We start from the raw sequence: 25,105 nt of genomic DNA on the forward strand, positions 1-25,105 counted from the left end.
ATTTTTGGGTTTGCAAGATTGGGAGATCAGTAATCAATCACAGAGGCAACTTGGAAGTCAAACAGAATCACTTTGTTCTCTTTACCTTTTCATGTTTTAGATGTAGTTGCTTTTTAAAAAATGAAGTTGACTGTCTTGAGTTGCCAGTTGGCTATATTGTTTTGCTTTTGAATTGGCTGCATTTTGCTGCTTCAGTAAAAACATCTGTGTGTGGAAACAAAGAAACAAAAATAGACAAGAGCACAGAAACTTTTTAAGTGTTCGTTCAGATCTTTGAAGTTTGGCTTCATAGACTTCTGTATTGCCTTCCCTAGGAGGGTTTGAAAATGCTTCTGATACATGAATAAGGCTACCTGTGGAATAGAGTAGAATTATCTGTTTTAGACATAGAAGAAGAAAGGTTCTGTAGTTCATGATTTCAGTGTGGTTGGGATTTTGTTGTTTCTTCATTCTGCTTGTGTTTATTTATGGCATCAGAGGTGCTTCTTGCTTTTCAGTTTTTGTCCAGTGTTCAAAAGCAACTTTTTAATGGTGTAGAATTTATGGTTTTACATAAAAGCAAGTCTAGTGTGCCTGTTTTTTCCTAAAATTGAGAAGTGTTCCCCTACTACACGTTACTTTCGTACCTTTCATGCTCTTTTAATTCCCTGGACCTTTTGAAAGGAACTTTTCAATCCATTGACTTTGGTTAAATCTTTTTTAGCTCAATGATCTCTTGGAAGAAGAGGAAGATGTAAAGCTTGAGCAGTCGGAAGAACTTCCAGAAGACAGCACAGAGAAACCTGTTGAAAGGCCAGCTGTGGTGCATCTAGATATGACAGGGACTCTCTCGGATTCCCGGAATGTTACAGCATCAACAAGGTAACTTGATTCTGCCTTGGAGTTTGGATTTAAATTTGGATTGTAATTTATTCTGTCAGAGAGAGAAACTGTCAGACTTTTAAGTGTTGGTGTCTACAAACTGAAGTTTTAGAAGCAGGTGCAGTTCTTCCAATAGTAAAATACGGGTTAAAATAACTGTTTCCAAATTCAGCAGAGGAATGCCTGTAGAACTCAGATTGGATTATAGATGGTGATTTATGCAGGGAAAGGTAAAAAGGGCATATTTTAGTGAAACTGTAAAGTGGTATTTAAACGATAAATTTTATAGCAGAAATAAGAAGAATCTGCGTACTGGTAGATTCCAGCGTGTTCTGTACCATCCTTCCAATGGGAAATCCTAGGACTGTTTCTTGTCACATGCTCGTAGAGAGCTGTGGGCAGGTTTGGAAGTTGCAAAATGTCATATAGGCAGGAATGTTGGAGGGGGAGTCAGCTTTTAAGAGCAATTCTCGTAAAAGAGATGCCTAAACATAAAATCATACTTTCATTTGAGAGCTTATCGGTGCTTGCTTGTAGTACACAGATTTATATTTTACTTGCTTGTAGTACACAAGGTTTTATTTTTAGATATGCTTTACTTGTACTTAGAGTTTACATTCTACAGATGGTGAATTTTACCTCTTCCCCTTTACAGCATGTGTTTGGTATGGGCATTGCATGTAAGAACTTGTAGGGAGGAGTGAGGAGGAATCTATAATAAAAATAATAAAAGCAGAAGAAATGTAGGGAAAATCACAAGTAAGTTGCTGCCTAAGAATGGGTAGTTTCAAGAATGTGGATTTTGGGTTGGAATCTGTTCAGCTGCCGGCTGCATGCTTCATTCTACTCCATGGCAAGAAGCTGTAAAATATCAAATAATGACAGAACCATGTTTTTTGGTTTTGTAATTTAAATTATATTTTAATAGTTAAATATCTTTATTGGTAGTAAAGCTTCTTATTTTTAGTTTGAATTAAATTTTTAAAAAGTTGCAGTTTAACTATTCACAGGTATTAGGTTGCTTCTGGAATGTGTAAACACAGCAGTAGTGACAAACTCAACATGTTTGAGAGTTTAAATTGGATAGCCTGAAGAAAAAAACATTTTTACTTGATGTTTAAGGTTAATTAAAAATGAATAGGCATTAATTATGGTTGGCATTTTACATAATTTGTGGGGAAGGATAAGTAGGAATCCTCTAGAAGAAGGAGAATTTTGACTGTAAAACCAGAACAACTACAGGAAACATTAAAAAAAAAAAAAAAAGGGGGAATGAGAAAGTGTTCTTTACTAAACTTTTAACCACTATGAATACTGTAAATATTTTCCCAAACCTAATGGCTTTTATGTATGCACTATTGGCCTTTTTTTGATCTTAGTTTCTTGATGTAAAAAAAAAAAAAGAAAAAAAATTAAGAAACTAAATGTTAATGCAGGTTTATTTGGATTATTTATCTTTGTCCTGATGTAGAGCCTGTGGCAGCTTATACAGGAAGGAGGAGGAGACTTAGATCTTAAACGTGATTCTTGCAGTTCTTTAACCTGAGGTTTTGTTGCCTTTTTGCTGTCAGATTTTGGGATCAAAATATCTGTGTATTTTGGTCTCTCTGTGGAGAGAAGTAGAAGAGATTGTTTATCTTGATCTGTACAGCGGGGCATCTGACCTTCCTCCTTGTTATTTGGACTATAACTTGCTTCTAATTGTGCTCAATACCTTTTTTTCTACTCATTCTGTTTGTTCTTGCTGAAACCTATGACCTTCCTACCCTGCGTGGTGTTAATTTGACTTTGAGTTAGAGATCTTGTAAGAATGTGGATAATCATTAATGCACTTTGATTTAGTGACTGCTTGAAAGTGGTATTTCTAATAAACCTGTGGAGTGATCTCTGAGCCCGTTACCCAGCAGGGAGCATTTGTTGCTTACAGGTTGGCAGTGAGCACATAAAGGAAACTGTTCGCCTTTACCAGAAGCCTTTTCCCCACGGCTCTTTTTCTTTTTGCTGTCCTGACTTTTGGAGTAAAGAACTACTGACTCAGCATTGCAGCTGAATTTTAAGACATGCTGTTGAAATAAGTACTTTAAAATCCTTCTCTGTCATTATTCCAAAGTTTTCATCCCTGAGCCTTGCCAGGCAGTATTTGCTTTAATTGGACAGTTCATCTCAAATGTTGTCAGTTAGAAGCCTAATATAAAAACTCTTTGGTTTTGGATTTTTCAAGATTTTGTGTGTAAAAATATGAGATATGACAGGCAGTAAGCTGTATAAACAGTTTGCTTTGTTTCTACTAAATGCAGTGACAAGGGCAACATCCTCACTGCTTCTGTGATATTTTTGTTAACCCTTTTGTGATTTAATTAGCTCTGATCAGAGACAAGTGATAATATTAACAGCCACCAAGGGAGACAAAATGCATGGTAAAGCTGACCAAAGAGAAGAGCTGCCTAAATTGCTAGGAAATACATTATTATTTTAATGTAGTGCTGTTTTTAACATCCAAATACTTGTTCCTCCTTCCATCCTGGAAAATCTGTAAACAACACGTTAGGAGAGCTTTCAAGTGTTGATTGGGCAGCTTATTGTCAGGAGTGACCTCATGTTGCAGTCAATTTCTATTTAGACTGCAGGGTTTAGTGCAGCACTCCAGAGGTGCCGGCTCGCAGGCAGCCCCCGGAGCCCAGCCAGCAGCATGCACAGCCAGCAGCCCACATCACGCTTTGCTGGCTTCCAAATGAAGCATTTTTACATGAAGTGCTCTTTTGGGATAGCAAAAATAATCAGAATGGCCTGCAAAGTTCTGCTGCACAGGTAATATATGACAGGAAAATGTCGTTTTGATATGATTGCAAGTAAGGCTTTAAAATTATGTGAGATGAGATGTAGTTTGGAGACAGGAAATGAAATAATGTCACAACTGATTATTTTAATGAGAAATAAGAATCTGTGTACGGTCAGGAAATTACCAAGGAAAACTTGGACATGTTTTATCTCCAGTTAATGTATTTTCCTACTCAAGGTATGTTTTTGCCGGGACCTTTTATGGATAGGGAGCCGGTGCTGAAGGGATTCTCAGGAGGGAGTTAGCATTATGAAACAAAGATGTTTACCTTTCTGTCTTGCTGTGTCATGCTGCGTTAAGGCTCTGTCTGGCAGTATAAATTACAGCTTTTAAAAAGTATCCTTGAACTGTGGTAGTGGGCTCAGAAGTTGTAATGGCTTTTCGCCTAAGATTGTCACATTTGTTTCAGAAAGTGCTTAAATGCTAAAGTGATTAGTTGAAAATGTTAGCTTTTCTTTATGTAGTAAGAGGATTCTTTAGGCTTTGTAATACTGCTGATTTATGCACAGCTTTTGCTGAGTACCTCTAATGCTCCTAAAGGTGTTGAGTAAAAGCACCTGGAGAACCATCCTGTGCTGGGGGCTGAAGGTTACACACTAGGATGGAAAATTTTATTGTGAACCATGTCTGAAATCATTTGGATTCTTTGGAGATGAGTTTGATTCTCCCTATTCTTGACACAGTTCCTCATTGTCTCAAGTGGTAGAATAAAAGGATTTCAAGTCATCACAGTTTCCTATAAATAGTGTTTGTACTTGTGTCCTTGACTGAGTTTTTCTTCTGCAATTAGGGTGTTGCAGTGTTCTGTGCTCTGATTGCCTCATTTTTTTTCTCCCGGTTTGTCCTAGGAGTGACTATTTTAATAGTAAATTGGTTTCAATCTACGCAATTATGTATTTGTACCTTTAGAATACAAGCATACCTTTTATAATGCAACTTTTGTAGAACTTACTGAGATAGGTACTTAAAACGACATTTTTCATATTTTGAAATATTACTGGGGTATTTTTCCAAGATCATGCTTCTTTTCTCTTACCGTGTTCATGAAGCTAAACTTGCAGCTTCATATTTTCATTTTTTATTTCAAGTGTTGTTAATATAAAATATGTTTCTCAGCAAATCTACTTTGTACAGGTAGTAGGGCTGTGCTGAGCTTCTGTGCATGGAAATACAAATGAAATGTAAATATCTTAAGCTGTAAACTACCTCCTGCTGTTTTTTTGTTTGTAAGAAAAATACAAAATGCCAGGGTGTTCCCCCTCAGTTGTTTGATCTATAGCTTTGAAACTAGTGGCTACAAGATCTGGCTTCTGTGTCAGGTGTTCTAATTTCCCAAAGCTGTGTCTGTTTTGAAATAGCAGTTGTGTGCTGCCTGTTCTGTCAATGCATTTGGAATAGATCAGCTTTGGCTTTTCACCAGGCAAACACACACACACAAATCATAAGATGAACTTCATTTGTCAGCCAGTTTCCACAAAAAAAAAAAAAGGAAGAAAAGAAATTAAAAGCATCTATGAGTACCTGCTTGTTCACTTGTGCCATAGTGGGGTTTAAATGCTATGCACTCTGCTGTTGGCCGAGTACGAGGTGTCTAAGGCAAACGGGTATAGTTATTTTTAAATAAATATTTTAACCACTTTCTTTATCTATGTTTAATTGAAAGTCCTTTATTGCTTGTATTTCATCTACTTGGAGGAAGGAAAAATAGAAAGTCTGCTTGAGGTGATTTCTCTCTCTGGTGGTGGAACTACTAATAAACCTCATAAGTTCTAACCAAGATACTCTTTGCTGTGTTGAAACTATTCTTGGGTAAACAGAGAGACTGTCTACATTTTTTAGTGCAAGGAAGGCTCATACCACTCAAAACTGATAGTGTACCTCACAGAGGTAATAACTTGCTCATTTCTCCAGGGGAGTGGCAAGCTCAGGGTTTACCTTATGCATTAATGGAAATAATATTTAAAATCAACTTTGTCTGGCAACAGTGTTGTTGCATGGCAAACAGTAGAATAAAATCTTCTTTTTTAGCTTTTTGAAGTTCTTTATCTGTAATAGAAAGAAAAAGCCTTTTTTTACCTCCCTCCCTGCCTCCAAGTTAAGCTGAAATTAGTATTTACTTTTTTCTGAGTGAGGTATTTGTGTTGCAACTCGCTGCTGTCTGTAGTAGATTTCTCATCTTTTATTCTTTACTGTCACTTTGTCTAAAGTTTTAGGTATGCTATTTATAATAAAATTTTAATCATACTAATGAAAAATTGTAGAGGGACCACATACACATGAATTAACTGACTTGTGTTAGTTATGTTGAATTCCCCCACCCACCCCTCCTTGAGGAGTTTAACATTCTAGGCTGAAGTGGCTTTGCCTGGAGATTTCCAGATGCTTTACAAATGCCAGGCTCCTGTCCCATAGTCTGCCTTGCACTTGAAATGTTGTAGCTATGCTCAGAGAGTGTTGCAGATCTGTTGAACGTTGCACAGCAAAATTATGCAACAGTGGGAAGAACCTATGGAGGAAAGCAGAGTAATTTGGAATTTGCTTTAGGCAGCAAGGTTAAAATCTGCATTCTTAAGCAAGGTGTCGGGAAATGTTTGACTACAAAATGATTAGAATTTCCCATGGGAAAGACCACACATCTGAGAGCTTGGAGCTTCATAACACAACAAATATTGGCTCTTGAGAGACAGAAGTCTGCATTGCTACCTCTACAGCTTTCTGCCTTGTGATGGTGTTCCTGAAGATTTTGTCAAATAATAAAGGAACAGCAACTCATGGTGTTCTTTACATGTTTATTCTACTTCTCTTAGCTGCATCACATGAAATATTTAAGTATTTTCTAAGTTGCTTTCTGTTGACTTCAAGACTTTTTAGTGTGATGTTTTTGCATTATATTAACTTCTATTTTTTTATTGCAGTGCTCATATCTCTCCCATAAGTATCTTGCCAGCCTCTGCAGAGTAAGTATAATGAAAGTATAAAATGTTTGAATTGTGCTCTTACTAGAGCATGCATAGAAGTTACGTATCCTTTCAAAAAAATGCAGTAAGTTTTATGATTACCGTTGTGAATGGACATATTCTAGTGTGAAGGATTTCACTGGTGGCATTTAACACTAATGCAGGAAATACATAATGCCTGTCAGCGTTGTTGACTGCAGGAGCATGAGAGCATGGTGTGCTTGCATGTTGAGTCCAAAGCTTTGGTTTTACAATTAGATACATCATAAGATACATTTACTTAATATTATGATAGCATTCAAATTGTAATTCTAGCACCATTGATATTGAGTACAGTTCAGTGGAATTCTGTGTACAAATGTGGAGGGAAAATAAAAGCACAATGTCGGGGTTAAAATGGGATTAAATAGTTTAAGATTTTTATAGGAGGACTTCTGGAGGCCTCTTGTGTATTTGGGATGAGCTGGCTGAGAGGCACTCAGCAGAGTAGTCTGTTTTTAAAGAATACTGTTCTTGATGAATTTTTGGGTGTATCCTATATCCTTCATCAGGTACTTGCTGATTGTGTCTGCTATTTGTTGGCTTTTGCCTTTTAAGATTACAGCCCTGTTCAGGAGGAGGTGCAGCCACATGTGCTGAAGTGGAACCTGCTCCAGGGTTGACTCTGACCTGTTACAGGATTTTACTGTCACATTAACATATAAGGCTTTTATAAGTTTTTTATGTATAGTTGTTAAAAAATAGGTTACTTATTGTAATGTGTTGATTACTCTTAAAATACTGTTGATGAACTTCATAATACTTCATGTAAATCTTATGGATTCAAAAATATTAAGTGTACTAATTTCCACTGCCTTTCTGGAAAAATTAGTCTCTTTTTGCCTTGAAGTACTGCCATCAAAGATTCCTGTCACGTAAAGTTTATCTCTGCCTTTCTGTGTAGTTGACCAATGCAAAAGTAGTGTTCTTAATAGGACTCTTATGTCTTTTATTCTTTTTAGCATTTTAGAAAGAACAATCAGAGCAGCTGTGGAACAGCATCTTTTCGACCTGCAGAGCAGCTTAGATAATGATCTGAAACATATACACCAACACAGACTGGGCTGTAACAATGAAACAAAAAATCCCAGTGGGGATGAGGAAGGATCTAACAACCAGTAAGATTTTGTTGTGTTTGTAATGAATTCTATTGGATTGTATGTCTTAACTCTTCCAAAAGAACCTACCCAAATTCCCCACCTCAACCCAAAAGTTACGACTTCTGCTGTTGACTTCAGTTTTATCTATTTTAAAACAAATCAAGCTCCATTGGTTGCCAGTAATCAACAGCTCTTGAAGCAAATATTTTAAATTGATATTGTAGGTAAAAACGCTGTGAAGTGTATGTTTTCCTGCTGAATTCTGTGCAAGTAGCACAGGAACTTAAATTTACTCAAGTGCTTTCATTCGTATCTCACCGATATGATTTATGACAAAATTCTAACATATTAAAGCTATTGTAGCTTCCCTTTCAGTTTCATAACCCTGTCTTTCCATGTCAACATAGCTACTTTACTACTTTGGCTGCCAGTGTCAATAAAACAGCCAAAAATATGTAGAATGAGCGCTGTGGGTCTATTTGCAGAGTTCCAACCTTATTTGATCAGATTTTATTTTTCTTGTAAATCAAGCCATTTTTTGAGTGTAGTGATTGCCATGACAGCATTTGGAAGCTGGTACATTTTGGTGCTTTATTTAAAGTAAGTAGTTGTGATTAATCCAGACTCCAAAAATGTGTTGTTAAGATTTCGGTACCTAAATTTCTTTGTTGCTCAGAGGTGGAATACATGAACAGAGCCTGCAATACATGAAGTGTTCAGAGACTCAAATGCGCTTTTCTAAATTGTTCAATCTTTACTGATTTTAGAAGATAAGAATAAAGTTTGCAGTGGATCATAAAAGTAATAATCGTTGCTGGTAATGATCAATTAAATCTGAGTTTTAGTGCTAGGGGTTTAATGTCTTTGAAGTAATTTGTAAATGGGTAATTGCCTCGAAGCCCTGTGGCAGCTGAATTCCTTCAGTTGCAGTGTGAGTGCTGTAAAGGTTGGCTGATCTCACAGAGGGGGAGGCTCCAAGTGCCATCACTGCCGATTTGAAACCAGTATCCTCCTCTGGCACGGGGACTATTCCAGATGCTTCTGATCATCATTCCACTGTGGATTAACTGTAAGAGGATACATGATAGCGTTCTTCAAAGGGGTGTCTGGGTTCTTTAAAGCAGCAGACAGTGCACAAGGCAAATACACAGTTAAATTAAGAACTGAAAAAAACAGCGATCCAGTACCAATTTCTTAGAACTAGCTTAATGGCTGGAATTAAGAAAAAATAGTTAAAATGTTAATTTTCAACCCATCCTGTTCATTATCTCGATATCTGATAGAGAAGGAGCTTTCTTAATGTAGTCCGGAATTCTTTTTGAGTGAGGAGAAGGAAGGCAAAGAAGTCAAAGGCTTGTGACGAATGACAGAGTCCTGTGGTAACAGGGATGGTGGCGCATAAAGAATATATGTGAATACAAATATGATGTCAATTAGTTTTAATCTGGCTGTAATGTTACATGCCTTAAGTTGAAGTCTCAGAAGATTAAATGTTAGAAATAATGGGATTTCTCACTGGAGGGGAACACAGTGACAGTAGCTATAAACTAACTGGCTTCAGTACTGAGAGGAGTGTAGCCACAGCAATGTCATTGAGTCACTGTAGTTTCAGGATGTCATTGCTTCTGGCTGTTGTGTTTTAATTCCTTAGGTTGGTGTGGTAAGTGTGGGGTGTATGCCTGGCCCTTCAGACAAGAATCAAATAAATACATTTTAATATATCTATCATGTGTGGATGTACAAACATCACATAAATAATTAAGTTTACCTACAGGTGACTGGAATTGTAATTGTTACCAGTGTCTTTGGTCAGAATAATTCTGTTAAAAAAAAAAAAAAAAAAAAAAAAAAAACCAGACAAAAAGGGTCCTGATGTTTGATATTGTTTAATGGGAAAAAAAAAAGTGTTTCTTTTTTTTTTCTTTTAAAGGTGGAACAACAGGTTGCTAAAATCTTTCTGTTTGTATCTTTAGGAATGATGTTATTGAAGATAATGGCACTGGTAGCAGTGAAAACACAGGAGACTGCTCTGAAGTATTGGTTTGCACTGATTTAGACAGGGAAGCTATGAAACGTGATACTGTAACGGAGGAAGAAGAAAGCATTCAGGTGAGAGGAAGAGTCTCCTGTGTATCAAATCGTAAGTTGCTGCAACTTCGGTGCTTTAGAGATCCAAGTTCTCCTAAGAGCTCTGATGTAGCATTACATGGTGCTCTAGCTCTGTGCAGTCAGTTGTCTTCCTTGCTGTGCCTCATGCACTCAGAAATGTTTGTGTATTTTGGTGTGACTTGTTTGGACCCTGACTGATATTTTTCCGTTGTTCTTTCACAGGTACCAGCCCTTCCTTCTGCTGAGGTAAGTCAGTGTGAGGCAGCACAGCACTGGTTGGAGCAGCATCTGTGTTAGTAAACTGCTCCTGAGGAGCAGAAGCTGTAGAGCTGTGATTGCAGCATAGCCCACAGTCACCTTGCACTGAATCAGGAAACGGTAGCAGTCACCTTGAGACTGCAGCCTCTTCACTATGCTTGTGCTAGGAAAGTGTGGTTTTGTAATTAGCTGATTACAGCCTTTTCTATTTCCAGTTTCTTCTGTGGTAGGCAGAGATGTTCTGTTCTTTTCAGCACATCTTTATCTCTTCTCTAGTTGATGCAGTCAAGGAATTCTGTAAAATATGTGCTGACAAAAATTAAGTCAAGGATAACAATAATGTGCAAGAGAAGAGAGCATTCTACCACTCTATATCAAGCAGCACATATGGAGCTGTCAGATAAGCCCTTCTAATGAAATACCGAATCTAAAGTTCCTTACTTATTTGCTAAAACTTTTGTTGCTACAAATCTAAATGGTGAATTCTGTGGGTAGAGAGGTTTGTTACACATGTGTAGAGAAGTTTCTGCAACGGTTTTCAGCCTGTGAGTTCGTAAATCTTCCTGAGGGTTTCCTGAAAGATAACCAGATAAGCAAACCTATTGTTAGTAGACTTAAATTAACTAGAAGAATTTAATAGGTCTTTGAACTTGAAAAGATGGGAATGGATGCCTTAGCATAGTGAAACTGAGTTGTCTGGAATCTGTGTTTTTATCAAAACAAAATGTTTCTGTAGTGCTTTTCGCTATTGTGATGTGTTCTTCTCTTGGGCTTCTGTGTGCTTTTGGGGATCCCAGATGACTCTTTAGAATCACCTAGCAAGCCAAATTTTTCAGTTGTTCCCACAAACTAACATATTGTTTTAGAATCCCATTCTGTAAATTAAGTTTCGTAGAGTGTATTCATTGTCCTGGTTCTTTCCTCATGCTTTAGTGTTCAAATCTTGTTCTAAAAGAATAATTAGATTGTTATCCTATAGCACAAAATGCACAAGACATGATGTTGGATATAAAGGGGAACGTGATGCTTGGGAGTGTATGATAGAAGTACTTTTGTTGTCATACCTGGTGTCATTCTTGGCCTTTTTTTGCTTTTTGATAGACTTCTGTCCATTGCTGTCAGTGGTGACATTCTGGGGTGAAGTTTTGGTTTTTCAATGTTAGTTTTTACTTTCTTTTTAATACACTGTTTCAAATGTTATTGAAGAGTTGTATCTTTTGGGGAGAGGTTAAAGGGAAATGTGATGATTCTCCTGTGTGGAAGGAGTTTGAGAGGAGCATGTAGGGTTGTAGGAAAAGACAGCTCTGCATATGAGTTCTCCTTTGGGCCTGGAATGGAAATAGAAGCAGTTGTTTCCACAACTCCAATAAGTGTGGCTATGCAAGACTTGTACAGCTCATCTCCAGGGTGGAAATTATCTGCTGGAGTATGACAAATGCACTGTCATTCAAAATTGTTTCCTCAAACTGGAATTTGACTTGAGGACTGAAAGAATGTCAACAGAGGAATTGCCCTTTTTCTGATAAGGGCATCACTTGCTGTCAGCAGCATAAAACTGGCAACTGTTGGTGTATTTGAACTCTCCTGGTAAATTCATGTTATATTCAGACACTATGAAGATCATTTTGTGAGAATTCTTGAAGTCTAAAACCAAATGACATATTTTATATTTCAAATTTCTTGTATTCCCCCAAATAAGATGCTTTTCTGAAGAAATCAAGTACTGGGCTTTGGCATAAATACTTATAGTGAATGAAATGGTGACATGGATTTATGTGAACTTGTTTTATGAGATGGTGTCATAGAACTGACAGCACTTCTTCATCCCCTTCCAATTCTGTTGCTGCTTTATTTAGTAACAGGGATTAGTAGCTCTTTTAAAAAGTTTGTCAGACTTGTTTCATTTCATATATGGTGGGTACAACTCAATATCCAACCCCGCTGTTTTTGAGACTAGGACTTACAAACTGCCATGATTTTGGTCGCCCCAAACTTCATGTTATGATTGACAATTTTAGGTACAACTTTTACTGAAGAAATAATAAATAATTATTTATCTGGAGATGGAAAGTCATTCATTGTCTGACTTCTGGTGATTAAAACACCTGGTCACTGGCCTTATTTGAGATGTAAAAATGTCACATGGTTAAAAAGTGTGATTTCCATCCCCACACACAAGAAGCTTTTGGTTCTTGAGGGTGTCTTGTGGTCAGAGATGAGTATGGAAATGTTTTCTGCTGAGAAAGCCATTCCCAAATCTTTCTAAACTACTTTTTCCCAACAGACTGCAGACATATTATTGAAACCATGTGATGAAGATGTTGATGGAGAAAATAATAGTGAAAGGTTTGTGTTTTTCTGTAGTCATACAAACCTATATGATACAGCTTTTTTTGTGAACAACTATATTCTGGGCAAGAGAAACAGAAGAATAAAAAGTTATTTTCTTTAAAATATTTTGTCAGAGTTTATTGTTCTTAATTATTGAAGAATTAATGCTAGCAACAGTGACTAGCCAGAAAGTTTTGTTAATCTGCAGCTTTAGCTCAGCACTGATTGAAATCAGTTTTAGTTCAGTTGAGTTTTAAAATATTTACTCTCAATTTTAGAATAAAGGTCTGAGCTGTTTTTATTTCCAGCTTTCAAGTCTAGTTGTTGTTTAGATGCTACAGCTTGGAATTCAATATGAAGATCAGAGAGTGGAAAAAAATTAATATAACTTTTTTTTCCCAGAGTTCTAATTATTGCCTTAAGTAAATACATTGCCTATCTGCTAAAACTGCATGGGGTTTGTAAAAAAAAAAAAAAAAAAAATGGGGGAGTGTATAGTGTTTACTGTCCATTAAGAACTTGTATTAAAATGATAATGAGGTCTGTGTCTTCTTTTTAGGGAAAACAGTATTTTGCTTGATGGCAATGATAGAATATCTTCAGAGGCGTTTCTGGTAAGAAGGATTTTATTTATACACAGATACACAGCATCTCATACAAAATACAAATGTGAAGTAACACAACAAATTTAGCTTTTAACGTCTTATGGTTGTTGGTGGCTGCAAGGCTTGCAAAACCTCTTGCAGAGAGCTCATCATGTCACTTCACAGAAACTCAGGGCAGCACAGCAAGTTTATATTTATGCATCTCATTTAAGAAATGTTTTGTAATGTAAATAATTGACTGCTGTTGGGGGTTGTGTGTATTTGTAATTCCTTGAGTTTGGAAAGATTTCTTTTTTCCTTAAAATTTCTGGTGAAGCACTGGAACTGGTTAGGCACCTGATTTCCAGTTGCTAAGTAATAATAAAATTGTTCTGTTATTTAAATACAGGATTCAAGTAGCAAGACTTGTGATCTTAATGCAAACACTGATTCAGAGGTGTTGGGGGATGGCAGCATTAATGTTCCCGAGGAAGCTCCAGGTGTCCAAGTACCACATCTGGATCTGAAGAATGTATCTGATGGTGACAAATGGGAAGGTAATTTTCACTCTTTAGCTCACAATATAGTTAGGGAGGAGTGATAAATAAAACAATTTACGAAGTAGAAGCAGCAGACAACAATATATTCCTGTACATGTGCTAAGACCAACCAAGTCATGACATAAGTCTCATCTTGTTTCACAACCATCTGCAACTTAATTAAGGACCTTAAAAAATATGAAGAAAAAAATAGTCCAAGGAAAAACTTAAGAAAGAAAGCAAAAGAGTCCAAGTTTCATTCTAGGTAGCTTGTTTTGGTTTGGTTTTGGTTTTTATTGTTTTTAAAGTTTCAGGACCCTGAGTCTCTCATCCAAGTCTTTAAAAACACTTTGTCTAATTATATTATTTAGCTAAAATTTGCATCGTGTCTTGTTTGTCTTTGTTTTATTAAATGTAAACTACTGAAATTCTAATGCTAGCTGAATTAGCTGAATTTGACTTTAAAATCACTAACCTGGCAAACAAAGCAGTTTATATTTCAATTTTTCTGCAAAATCTGGTGGTTGTTTTGGTTCCCAAGTAATTGGATAGCTTGAAGCAGCTCTAAATTTTCAAATAAAGGCTAAAATTGCAGATGGATATTATTTCTGTGCCACTTCTTCCTCCATGGTTTGCATTTTAGGAAAAGAAAAATACTTGTAACAGTTTTCTCTCAGACAGGATTCCTTATGTTTGTGGCCTTATTCTTCACTGCCTTCCAGGCTTTAGCAATCCCCTGGGCTTGTGACTTGACTGAATTTTATTGCTCAAATGTCTGGTAATAACTGTTTAGTCTTTTTTTTTACTTAAAACAACCATAAGCCCTTATAACCACAGCAAAACACTCTTGTGTTTTATCTTCTCTGATATCTTCTTTTCAAAATACTTCTCTTTTTTGTATCTTCCTTATATTGTGTTTCCTCTGCCTGGTTTTGATATTTGGAGTCATCACACCTTAAAAAATGCAAGTGATCTAAGGTGCTAAACTACTGTGAGCTGTCAGTGACAGTGCAATGGCCACAGGCCACTCATTTCTGGTTTGGAAAACTTGAAGTACAACTTGATAGATGTAGTGCAGGTGAACTGTGCAGGGACAAGGTTTTAACTTTCAACAGGCTCTTCCAGTGACAGCTGTTCTTTTAGATGCCCTTAAGTGTCACAGTGAAACCTTAGCAAGACACTGGTAACAAGGAATCACTGCACGTAACTTCTGGTTGCAGTGTTGGAAATGTTAAAATGAGGGAAGTAAAGCTGGAGTGTGTGTCCTGTAACAGTGCAGCTTGGAGCTGTCACATGTGAGCACATACAGCTTTGTCCTGAAGCTCAAGTGGCGATAACTGATTGTTGGTTTGTTACTGGTGTTGACTGTCTTGCAAATTAATTGCCTTCATGAGTCCACGCTTCCCTTTTAGCCCTTGTGCAAATAAAGAGGTTTGCAACTTGTGATTGGCTTCATTAGTTTTGTACAATATTTGCTGGTTGGTGGTCTTGAGCCCTAGCAAACTGCACATTCAGAGTATGTCACGGCACAGAGAAGTCAAATTGCAGGCATCCAAAGACACTGAGTCCAGATTTTCATTCGTGTTGCCCAAGTTAAGAACAGTGTAAAGCTAAAAAAACCCATAAAAGTCCTTATGTTTTTGGTGTTTTATTTAGTTTAATTGCTTACTTGCACATTACATTTTGTTGCATCCTCAGTTTATGTTAAGGTACTTAATATGTATTCTCAGAAGGTTTGTGGCATCCATTTTCATAATTTCCTTAAATCTGCTCATGAAATTGCTTTTGGTTTTACTTCCCCAAATAGCTTGATGACCCTTGTTTTGAAAATAAAGCAGCCTGTTTATAAATTTATATTATAACTTCTTGGTATTAAATAATGATCTTTGCAAGAGTTGTTATTTCATTGTGAAGTATTTGAACGTTGACCATTCTTCAGTTCTGTTTAGGATGGTTATTAGGAACTCAGCCTTCCAAGGCACTGCAAGTCCTTGTGGCATTCCATTGAAGTAGAGTGACTTTGTTAAGAAATCTGTAGTAGTCCAAGTTCTGTTACAAGATTTGGGTTATTAAAGCCAATCTAATAGAAAACTCAAAGGCATGCAACAGAGGTCTTGAAAATCATCATCAAATGCTTGCTGACCCAAGGCAAAAATGCAGAATGGTTGATTTATATTTCTGAGTATTTTTTTCTGCATTTGCCCTGCTTTTTGGAAATCACCATCATCTCTTATCGTTTACAAGCTCTGAGCAAAAACATTAGAGCTTGCCTTTTGTTGATGCGAGGATGCATGAGTCTCTTATTAAACTGCAATAAGTCTTTACTATTCCTGTACCAGTTCTTTGTAAACCTGTCCAGTAAAAAGCTCAAATTGGCTGAGGACTGAGCATCCTTACCTGCCATGGGAATTGCTTGGAAGCTGAGAGTGCTCAGGGCCTGGTCCAAAAGATGGGTTGTTTTTCCCTGGTACTGTATCTTCCTGCTTTACATGTTATGTATAGTTTGTTCTGACTGTGCTGTGTGTTCACTTTAGTATTTTTGCCATTCTTTTTCATTTTATTAGCGCCATGCCCTATCACTTTCCCCCTCATTGATTTCAAAACAATGCATCTGCAGAGAGAAGGGGAGGGTAAGTATGGTTCGCCATACGTTCAGTTATCTGCCTTTTGATAGTTGATGGTTTGCTTTCTAACTAACCCTTCACCTGCTGTCCCTTATATCTTGGGAATATTCTGATCTGCAGTTTTTTTGTTGATTCAAAAAGGTCCCCTTCTTGTATCTTGTACTGTGCAAACAGGCAAGATCGCAGCTTAAAAACAACAAAAAAAATTCCCAATCATACTTAGTAAATGTGCAGTGGAAAGCAGGTACAAGGGTTATTTTTTTTTTTAAAGATTACTTTGTGGGTTTTATTGTTGTTCTGCACACTTTGAACCCAGTTTTCAAATTTCTGATTCAAACTAGAAAAAAATCAGGCAACTCTGAAAGGAAAAGGGGGGTGGGATTTCAAATTAAAGTACTTGGAAGGCTATGTCAGCTTCTTGTTAGACAGCAAGAAAAACGTGTCAAAGAATTATAAGGGATGTTAGCAAGGAGCTTTTCGTAGGGATTTGAAAGAATTGATTGTTTTGGAATCTCCTTCCTAAAAAATCACCTTCCACAAATTAAGAAATCTCTTTTTCTCAGTGGTGTCAAGATAGATTTTATCATAAATCCCAAAAACACTCCTTGAAAAAGACTTAAGCAAATGGGCATTGTACCTAGAGAGGTACTGTCAGACCTACTTTCTTCAAAACCAAGAGGACAACCTTTCAAAGTACCTGTGTACAGTATGAAAACTAATTTCCACAGCAAAATACTGCAATGGACAATAAACATATTCTTATTTTATATTTCTGATGCATAAATAAGGCTCTTTTACACTGCTGTTGAACTGCTCAGAAATGCATACTCCCAAGATACACTTTGAAAAAGGGATCCTAGTGTGCATACTTCATTTCAGTACCTTTTTCTTTCAGTTATATGACAGAATTTGTAGCTTTCTGATGTATTTCACTGTTTTATTCACTTTGTGTATGACACCACATCCTCTAGAGCATACAAGACTAAGCGTTGGGTACGCATTTTTGTTTCCTTTTGACTCTTGGTTATAGTTCTGTTAACAGAAAAGTACCATTTTGTGTCTTTTTTTTATCTTCTAGATCCATTTCCTGCTTTCAAATCTTGGCAGGAGGACAGTGAATCTGGAGAAGCTCAGCTTTCCCCACAGGCTGGGAGGATGACTAATCATCCATTGGAAGAGGACTGTCATCCCATATTGTCACATCGGAGTTTGGATTTTGGGCAAAGCCAGCGTTTCTTACATGATCCAGAAACGTTAGATTCTTCATCCAAAGCACTTTCTTTTGTAAGGTGTGTATTTTAATGCAATCTGGTGGGCAGGAAATGTTACTGGCAGGATGAAAATACAGCTGTTTAAGGATGCCGCGGGTTTTCATGATCTGAATGAACTGAAGACCAAGGTCAAACGTAGCCAGTCAAATGTGGCCATTTGACTGCTCTGCCTGCCCAGGAACTGCTGGAGTGAGTCAGAGCAGAGGTTCAGCTGGGCTGGGATTGTGTCTCTCCAAGTGGCTGCTGACAGATGCTGAGGGAAAGAGGATAAAAATAGGACAAGCTTGCAGAGCTTTCCCTAGCATTTGGTCAGGGCTTCGGACAACCTGCTGTAATGGCACTTCCTGGGCTGAAGGTGGTATTTATATCCTTTGTTTACCAGGCTTTACTGGACTCTGGTCTGTGATTTTGTGTAAGCCCTGGCTTTTTTTTCTTCTTTTTTTTTAACCTAGTTTATTAAAGTAGAGTTGTCACTAAACAAGCTGCAGCTTATTTTTATGAATTGGGGAGTGTGACTCTCCAAAACTGTAAATAACCCATGACCTATACTGTCTGCTACTGTTAATGGGAAAGGGAATTTGAGAAGAATTGTCATGCTTGTTAGGGAAGAAATAATCTCATAAAAATGAGAAAACCTGAAACAGGAGATTAGAACAAGTTTAGAGTTTCTAGTTGTCTGTCTGGCAGATTTATTGATGCAAAAAGATCCTTGTGCAAGTTTTCTCCAATTAGCCGCAGAAGATATTTAACCAGTACTGTTAAAATGATGTAGAAGACTGACCTGCAAAAAAATGCTGATGATAATAGCTGTTCTCCTCATTCTGAAACTAATAAGGATCTACTCTAGCAGATTATTAGATCGGTATTATTATTAGATTAGTATCTAATAACTCGAACTACATAGATATGTCACTGGCTGTGTTGAGGGATGTTTCAGGCACCTCGTACAATAACTGTTCTGGAAAATTCTCATGTCAGTCTTGAAACAAAAATGCTTTGCAAAAGCAGCAAATGTCAAGGAGCTGTGTGAAAGATGATATAAAACCAGAACCATGTACTCTGTAAGTCTTATTAGTAAAGTTTAGGGAATTTATTACTAAGACTAACAAATGATGTGGATACTTTTTAGCTAAGTATCTATTAGCTTGCCTGAGACAGTTAAGTGAAGCTGTTTAATTACCAAGGGTTGTTCAGTGGTATTTTCTAGCCTGGGCTTTATTGTGAGCCCAGTACTTGAAGAGCAACTGAGTATATAGTAACTTAGGTAAATAGCCTAGGCATCAGAAAGTTGGCAATTAATGGTACATTACACTTGAATTTCAAATACTGTTTTTCTGTTGTGGGTATTACTGACATTAGGGAGGAAGAACAGCATAACACAAGGCAGCAGCTCAAAGCAGTTTGAGTAAATAGCTCTGAAAATTTGAAAAGAATGGATTATGAACTGGAAAAAAAAAAAAGAAATTATTCATCTCTTGCTTAAATATACATGTTGTTTGCACTCATTTAACTATCTAAATGACATTTAAAAAATGTTTTTATACAGAACACGACGAGCATCCTTTAGCTCAAAAGATGACAAAAGGGAAGACAAGACACCATATCAGCTTGTCAAGAAATTACAGAAAAAAATAAAGCAATTTGAGGAACAGTTTGAAAAAGAGAAGAACAGTAAGGTGGGTTAGCACTTCTGTCTTTACTCAGGATAAAGGACTGCATTGGAGGGCTAAGTGGCTCTTGAATCTCATCACTGAGTAACTGTGTGTTCACAAATTAGGAGAATTTTGTTACACGCTGCTGTCTGCAAAAGTGAGCTGAGCAACAGCAATATTAGAAAATGTGCCAGAATGCCAGAGCCAAAGGAGGACAGAGTGACAGCTCTGCTGTGAGACTGAGGGCATTTCAGCTGAGATGTGTGGAAAAGCAGAAGTGTCTTACCACTCTCTGGTTCAACTGCTGAAGTTGTTTCAGTTTTATTTTCACAAGTGTTGTCGTTATGTTGGCACTGAGATCTGATCTGATACTGAGTGAAATCCATGTAACTGTTCACATTCACTGTCACAAATATTACCAAATCTTGAAAGAAGTATTTATAAACAAGATTTAGTGTGCTTGTCTTAATACGTAGTTTATTTGTATTTTTTTCAGCCCTCCTATAGTGATATTGCAGCCAATCCAAAAGTTTTAAAATGGATGACTGAACTTACCAAATTGAGAAAGCAAATAAAAGGTAAGAGATTGCTACAGCTTCTGGTTTTCTACAAACACAAGTTACCTACGTGACTGAAATGGCTAAATCATTCAGTAAAATTCCGTGTGACACTAAAAATGTTTCCTTTTTACATTCTGCACTATTCAAAAATCCAATTATTCTTATGGCTTTAGTTCTTTAGGAGAGAAACTTAGCCTATGCAAATTTCTGTGTTCCTGTATTTGTAGTTAAACTGAGAGTGTTACTTCTTTTAAACCTTTGGATTGAGCAATTTTTCTCATTTCAGATGCAAAGCAGAGGAGCTCAGATGGAGAGTTCATACCTCAAACACGTCCACGAAGTAACACTCTTCCAAAAAGCTTTGGTTCCTCTCTTGACCAAGAGGATGAAGAAAATGAAGATGAGATGCGGGTTGTGCAGAAAGAGAAGAAGCCCACCAAGGAGGCTACACTTGAACTCATTTTGAAAAGATTAAAGGAAAAACGAGTTGAGAGATGTTTACCAGAAGATATAAAGGTAAGCATGGGGTTATGGATAGGATCTTTCTAAGAGAATAAGAGGGGGAAATAGAGCACTGTCAGACACTTGAGATACCACTTTATCAACATGATGATGCCTCTGCCCAGCAGCCCTTTGCCAGGCCCTCATATTTCTGACAACTCTGGGGAAATTATCAACATGAACCACATTTTCTTTGCTCTTTATTAAGATATTTAGAAGTATGTGCTGACAATACTGAACAGCTTTAAATGGAGGAAGGTGGGTTTTATGATATCAACTAAGCTAAGTTTGGCTTAGGCATCTGTACAGTGGGTAACAATGACTTGTGTTTGATTAAATGCTAATTATTCTTGATAGAAAATGACAAAGGACCATTTGGTAGAAGAGAAAACGTCTCTCCAGAAGAGCCTCCTGTATTATGAAAGCCAACATGGACGGCCGGTAATGCTTGGCTTTACTTCAGACTGTGTCATTGTGTGCATAGACAGCAGTAACTCTTGTGCAATAGTAAGACCAGAATTTAATGCTGGTGTGGGGGGTTCTTCTTTTTCCTTCTCCAAAACACAAAGGTATCTATTGGCCTCCTTGTTGCCATCTGAGGAACTTGCTGCATTGACTTCTAAAAAAAGAAAAAAGTATGTATTATTAGGCCCCCTTTTCAGAAATCAGCAGATTATTGGAGTATGCAAAGTGATGGGTGTCATTTGGTGCCTTTTATGTCTGTGAGGCAAAGAGACATTTGAAAAATAAACAAGATTATTGAATTTCCTGGGAAAAGACTGGAAATATTATTCTGGATTTCACAGAAACAGAAATGAAAAGACAGTTCCCATCCCCCTCTCTACAGTTTCATCTTTTTCTTTTTTCCCTGTCATTTCTGTAGAACCATCGTCATTGCCAGGCACACATCTTTTCCCCTAGTTCTTGGTCCCTTTTTTTTCCTCTTTTCCATGGATATTTAAAGACAGAGGGTTTGCCTCTGCTTAAGCTCCCCTAATTTTTAGGAAGTGTTTAAATCTTTTCCCTAAAATATACAGGGTGTTAAAGTGAGAGAGAATGAAGAAGCACCCACTTATTCCCTTTTATCTGCATAAACCCCCTTTCATACACACAATTTAAGGTAGTTTTGTATTCCTAGCTAGAATGTTGGTGGCCTGGCAGGAGAAGCACACGGCTTTGTGTTTGCTTGTCTGTGATTGAGTGACCGGTATAATTAATTCTGTGGTTTCTCTGCCTTTAGGTTACTAGAGAAGAAAGACATATTGTGAAGCCACTTTATGACAGATACAGACTTGTAAAACAAATGTTAACTAGAGCAAGCATTACTCCTATTCTTGTGAGTAAAACAAATGCTATTTCTATTTATTTTCCCACTTTTGAACTGCTAGGGTGCCTTTAGAAGAGCTAGTAACACTGTTCCATAAAACATCTTTCTTGTGGAGATATAAGATGTTGTTGTCATTGTACTTGAGGCATTTGATTGATTTACTGGTGAGAACAGAGCAGTTCCAAGCTGTCTGTGACCTCGATGGCTCTTGGGATTCAAATGGTTCTCTGTGGAAGTAAGTGGGCTGTGCTAACTTGCTGTAGCTGAGATGTTCCCAAATGCCTGTGCTAGGTATGGATCCACAGGACATACTGTACTTTTAGTCCTCCCCAGAATAGTAACACCAGTTGCAGTGCAGGTTGCTGTCAGCAAAGGCTTGAGTGAGAGGATTGCCATCAGAACCATTTCATTCCTTCATGCTTCCCCAGAGAGAGACATGTTACCAGCACCTGCAGCATCCGTACAATATCCATGCTTTTTCATTGTATTTTCACTTCATTTCCTTCTGAATTTTCTATCCTCTCTCTGTGGTCTTCTAAGAGATGAGGAAGAAAAATTTTCATACTGTGCAAGGAAATTGAGGTAACCTTGTTTATAGTAGCTGTAAAACAGCTGGGGAATGACAGCCAGCTGCTTTTGTTCTGCATGAGCTATAATCCAAGCCTTGCATACTGACCCAGGCTTGCAAAATCCCTGTTTTGATGTTGGCTGCTGACCCTTTTGGAAGGAAGGGACTGCACAGCTGATGTGAGATAATCTCTTTGCATACAGACAGTTCTTCCCAGATGTAGGTAGCTGGGCTTACTCAGCAGGAACTTAACCTGCTGTTTACGTTGTCACTGACAGTTCTTAGCTCTCCCCTCTAGGCTGGAGTACATTGAGATAAAGGGACCAGGTCAAGATTCTGCCTTTCTTGCACATACATTTTTTTTGGTGGCTACTTTTAAAGAAGAACATGATTTGCATCACAGTCATATTTAAGTTTAAGGGCTTTTATATCAGAATCCCTTTTTGAACTCTATTTTAAATACAGGTTGCTCTTAGGCACTGATGTGTTTCTCTGTGACTGGTGAGTCACAGCTTTTTGGTAGTGCCATTGACTGGTTGAGCTTTATCCCATCTCTCCCCTCAAAAATCTGACTCTTCAGCTGAGATGGGTTTTACATTCTTGGTAGCCTTATGACTGTACCATGGTCATTCTGGTTTTTTGGCTGTGAAATAAAGGGATCGGTGATAGCCCACCAGAAGGATTTTAAATTCAGGAGAGATGTCAGTAACACGATTCCTAATCTGTGCTGTAGGCAATACCTGTAAAATGTTTTTCACAGGTCTTTGCTTTTGAAACCTATAGAAGAGATGAAGACCTCTCTCTTGTTACCAAGGGTTGTTCAGTGGTAGCTTCTAGGTAGGCTGTGTTCAATGCCAGGTATTTCAAGAATGGATTTTTTGGTTTATGTGACAATTGATTCCATGAGATATCTCTTACTGTGTCCTGGTACACTAATGACATGCACTGAAGCCTGTATGGAAGTGTCCAGAGAAGCAGACGACTATTTACCTTTCATGAACTAAAGTCTTTGACAGGTCATTGTCTGTGTGGCTTTTGTGTTTCACCTTTCTCTTGTCCAGAGACCATCTGTTGGAATTGCTTCTGCTGTCTGGGGATAAGGGATGAGCAGGACATTATGGCATGTGTGCAACAGGCACCTGGACAGCACAGGGACACCTGCTTTAGGCTGGAGTTCAAAGGATTTTGACTCTGAGGTCGCAATAGATAGCTCTGATTTCACACTTCCAACTGTGGGGCTTCAGAGTGATCTGGAGAAAGAACCTGGCAGGAGATAACCAGATCTGCCTCTGTAACTGTGGTTTGGTTTGGGAGGAGTAAGAGTAACTACCAAATGCAGAGCTATCATTGCACTTCATGAATCTTCTACAAAACATGGAGAGAGCAAATCATTTTTATTACAAGTCTGAAAAGGAGTATTTTAAAATAAATTATAAAGTACAACATTTACTTCTGTGCCAAGGATACCTTGGATATCTGAATCTTTTGAGTTATATGGTTATTTTATTTGTACTCTGTAAGTATGTTTGCAGCCTTTCATTCGTCTCAAAGAGGAAATACTGGGTGACTTCAACATAATTCTGACTTCAAACAGCACTTGATGTCTTACTGTACATTTTGAAACAAACTTCCATTTTTGCAGGGATCACCATCAACCAAGAGGCGGGGGCAGATGTTACAGCCCATTATTGAAGGTGAAACTGCCCATTTTTTTGAAGAAATTAAGGTAGGTACAGTGCAATTAAAAAAATACTTTCCAGCACTTGTAATAAGAAACTGAAATCCATCGCATTTGTTTTGAATTTCTGTTTTCACTTTCAGGAAGAAGAGGAGGAAAGTGATGGTTTGTCTACAGACCTAAATGAAATCTTAAAAACTGCTGCCCAAACACAGCCCGTTCTAAGCCCAGTTGAAAACTCAGAGTCTGATATTGAAGATGGTCAAGAGAAACTCACCCGGGACCTGAGGCTCTCCAGCACCCGAGCTGCTTCTATGTATGGACAATTAAGTGGATAATTTAATTATAGTAGTTGTAATTATTGTACTTAGAGTCATGATACTAAATCTATGATGTTGGGTGGAAGGGAGTGACATGTTCAGGAAATGTTTGGATTGAATGAGTGTTCTTTGCTCTGACATGTCTGACTAAGATCTTTTTGTTCTCAGTGAATTATTTAGTATCTTCTAAACCTTCTTCAGCCTTATTTGAGCTGTGTAGACAGCAGAAAATTTATACCCCTTTATTAACTGCTAGTTTGTTCTCAATATTTCACTTTCAAATAGCATGTTCCTTATGAGCCAGACAAATAAATTATTAGTGCAGCTAGCTCAGTTGTTTCTGAGGAATTTAAATTCTATTGTATGACCAACAGTATTTTTCTTTCACTTGAAATTTTTAGGCCTGAATTATTGGAGCAACTGTGGAAAGCCAGAGCTGAGAAAAAGAAGCTACGTAAGACATTACGAGAATTTGAAGAGGAGTTTTATCAGCAGAATGGAAGGTTTGTTCAGCACAAAACCAGATGCTGGGCTGCAGCCTCATTATGTAGCCAAGTATATTTGCTGATTTTGAATGTTGTCAGCCGGAATCTGATCTGTTTTGATCTGCTGTGAATAATCTCCTGAGGGAGATAACTTTGTGTATTTTTAACAGTTACATTTTAAAAAAAGAGCATTTAAATATACTTACTATAAAGTATGATTTTTTTTATTTAAAAAACCCCATATGATCCCTGTTCTGTAACACAGGACAGGGAAATTTGCCCATTTGCCCCTTGTTCCAGTAGGTCAGTTCTGGCAGTGGATATTTGCTTTACCAGTAAAGGGTTTTATAATTTTTATTCTTCTCATTATTGTTTAGTTCTTTTAAGCTTCTTATTTGAATTTGTTTGAATTGCTGCTTATTGTATTTTTGAGGTGTCTCACCTCATGAACAAAACTAACAACACTCCTAAGAGGTCACTTTCTTGACTGGCAAATGCTCTC

At 37.4% G+C, this 25,105-nt stretch overlaps 1 protein-coding gene across 5 annotated transcripts in view; it reads left to right on the top strand.

Moving 5' to 3' along the window:
• Nucleotides 1-25,105, top strand: part of FAM13B (family with sequence similarity 13 member B) — a 44,928-nt gene that overhangs the window by 16,892 nt on the left and 2,931 nt on the right. For 3 of the 5 annotated variants that reach the window (XM_032124793.1, XM_032124794.1, XM_032124795.1), the window contains exons 7-24: nucleotides 704-861; nucleotides 6,616-6,657; nucleotides 7,659-7,814; nucleotides 9,770-9,905; nucleotides 10,128-10,151; nucleotides 12,448-12,509; nucleotides 13,054-13,108; nucleotides 13,488-13,635; nucleotides 16,182-16,247; nucleotides 17,320-17,530; nucleotides 19,059-19,188; nucleotides 19,661-19,742; nucleotides 20,011-20,240; nucleotides 20,583-20,666; nucleotides 21,466-21,561; nucleotides 23,763-23,846; nucleotides 23,942-24,114; nucleotides 24,520-24,621. In XM_032124793.1, the coding sequence (XP_031980684.1) occupies nucleotides 704-861; nucleotides 6,616-6,657; nucleotides 7,659-7,814; nucleotides 9,770-9,905; nucleotides 10,128-10,151; nucleotides 12,448-12,509; nucleotides 13,054-13,108; nucleotides 13,488-13,635; nucleotides 16,182-16,247; nucleotides 17,320-17,530; nucleotides 19,059-19,188; nucleotides 19,661-19,742; nucleotides 20,011-20,240; nucleotides 20,583-20,666; nucleotides 21,466-21,561; nucleotides 23,763-23,846; nucleotides 23,942-24,114; nucleotides 24,520-24,621 (2,039 nt within the window). The remainder of the gene's footprint in view (nucleotides 1-703; nucleotides 862-6,615; nucleotides 6,658-7,658; nucleotides 7,815-9,769; nucleotides 9,906-10,127; nucleotides 10,152-12,447; nucleotides 12,510-13,053; nucleotides 13,109-13,487; nucleotides 13,636-16,181; nucleotides 16,248-17,319; nucleotides 17,531-19,058; nucleotides 19,189-19,660; nucleotides 19,743-20,010; nucleotides 20,241-20,582; nucleotides 20,667-21,465; nucleotides 21,562-23,762; nucleotides 23,847-23,941; nucleotides 24,115-24,519; nucleotides 24,622-25,105) is intronic. The other 2 variants (XM_032124798.1, XM_032124796.1) reach the window with 2 other exon arrangements.

This window comes from Corvus moneduloides, chromosome 15 (assembly GCF_009650955.1).
Source record: "Corvus moneduloides isolate bCorMon1 chromosome 15, bCorMon1.pri, whole genome shotgun sequence".
Lineage (NCBI taxonomy): Eukaryota > Metazoa > Chordata > Aves > Passeriformes > Corvidae > Corvus > Corvus moneduloides.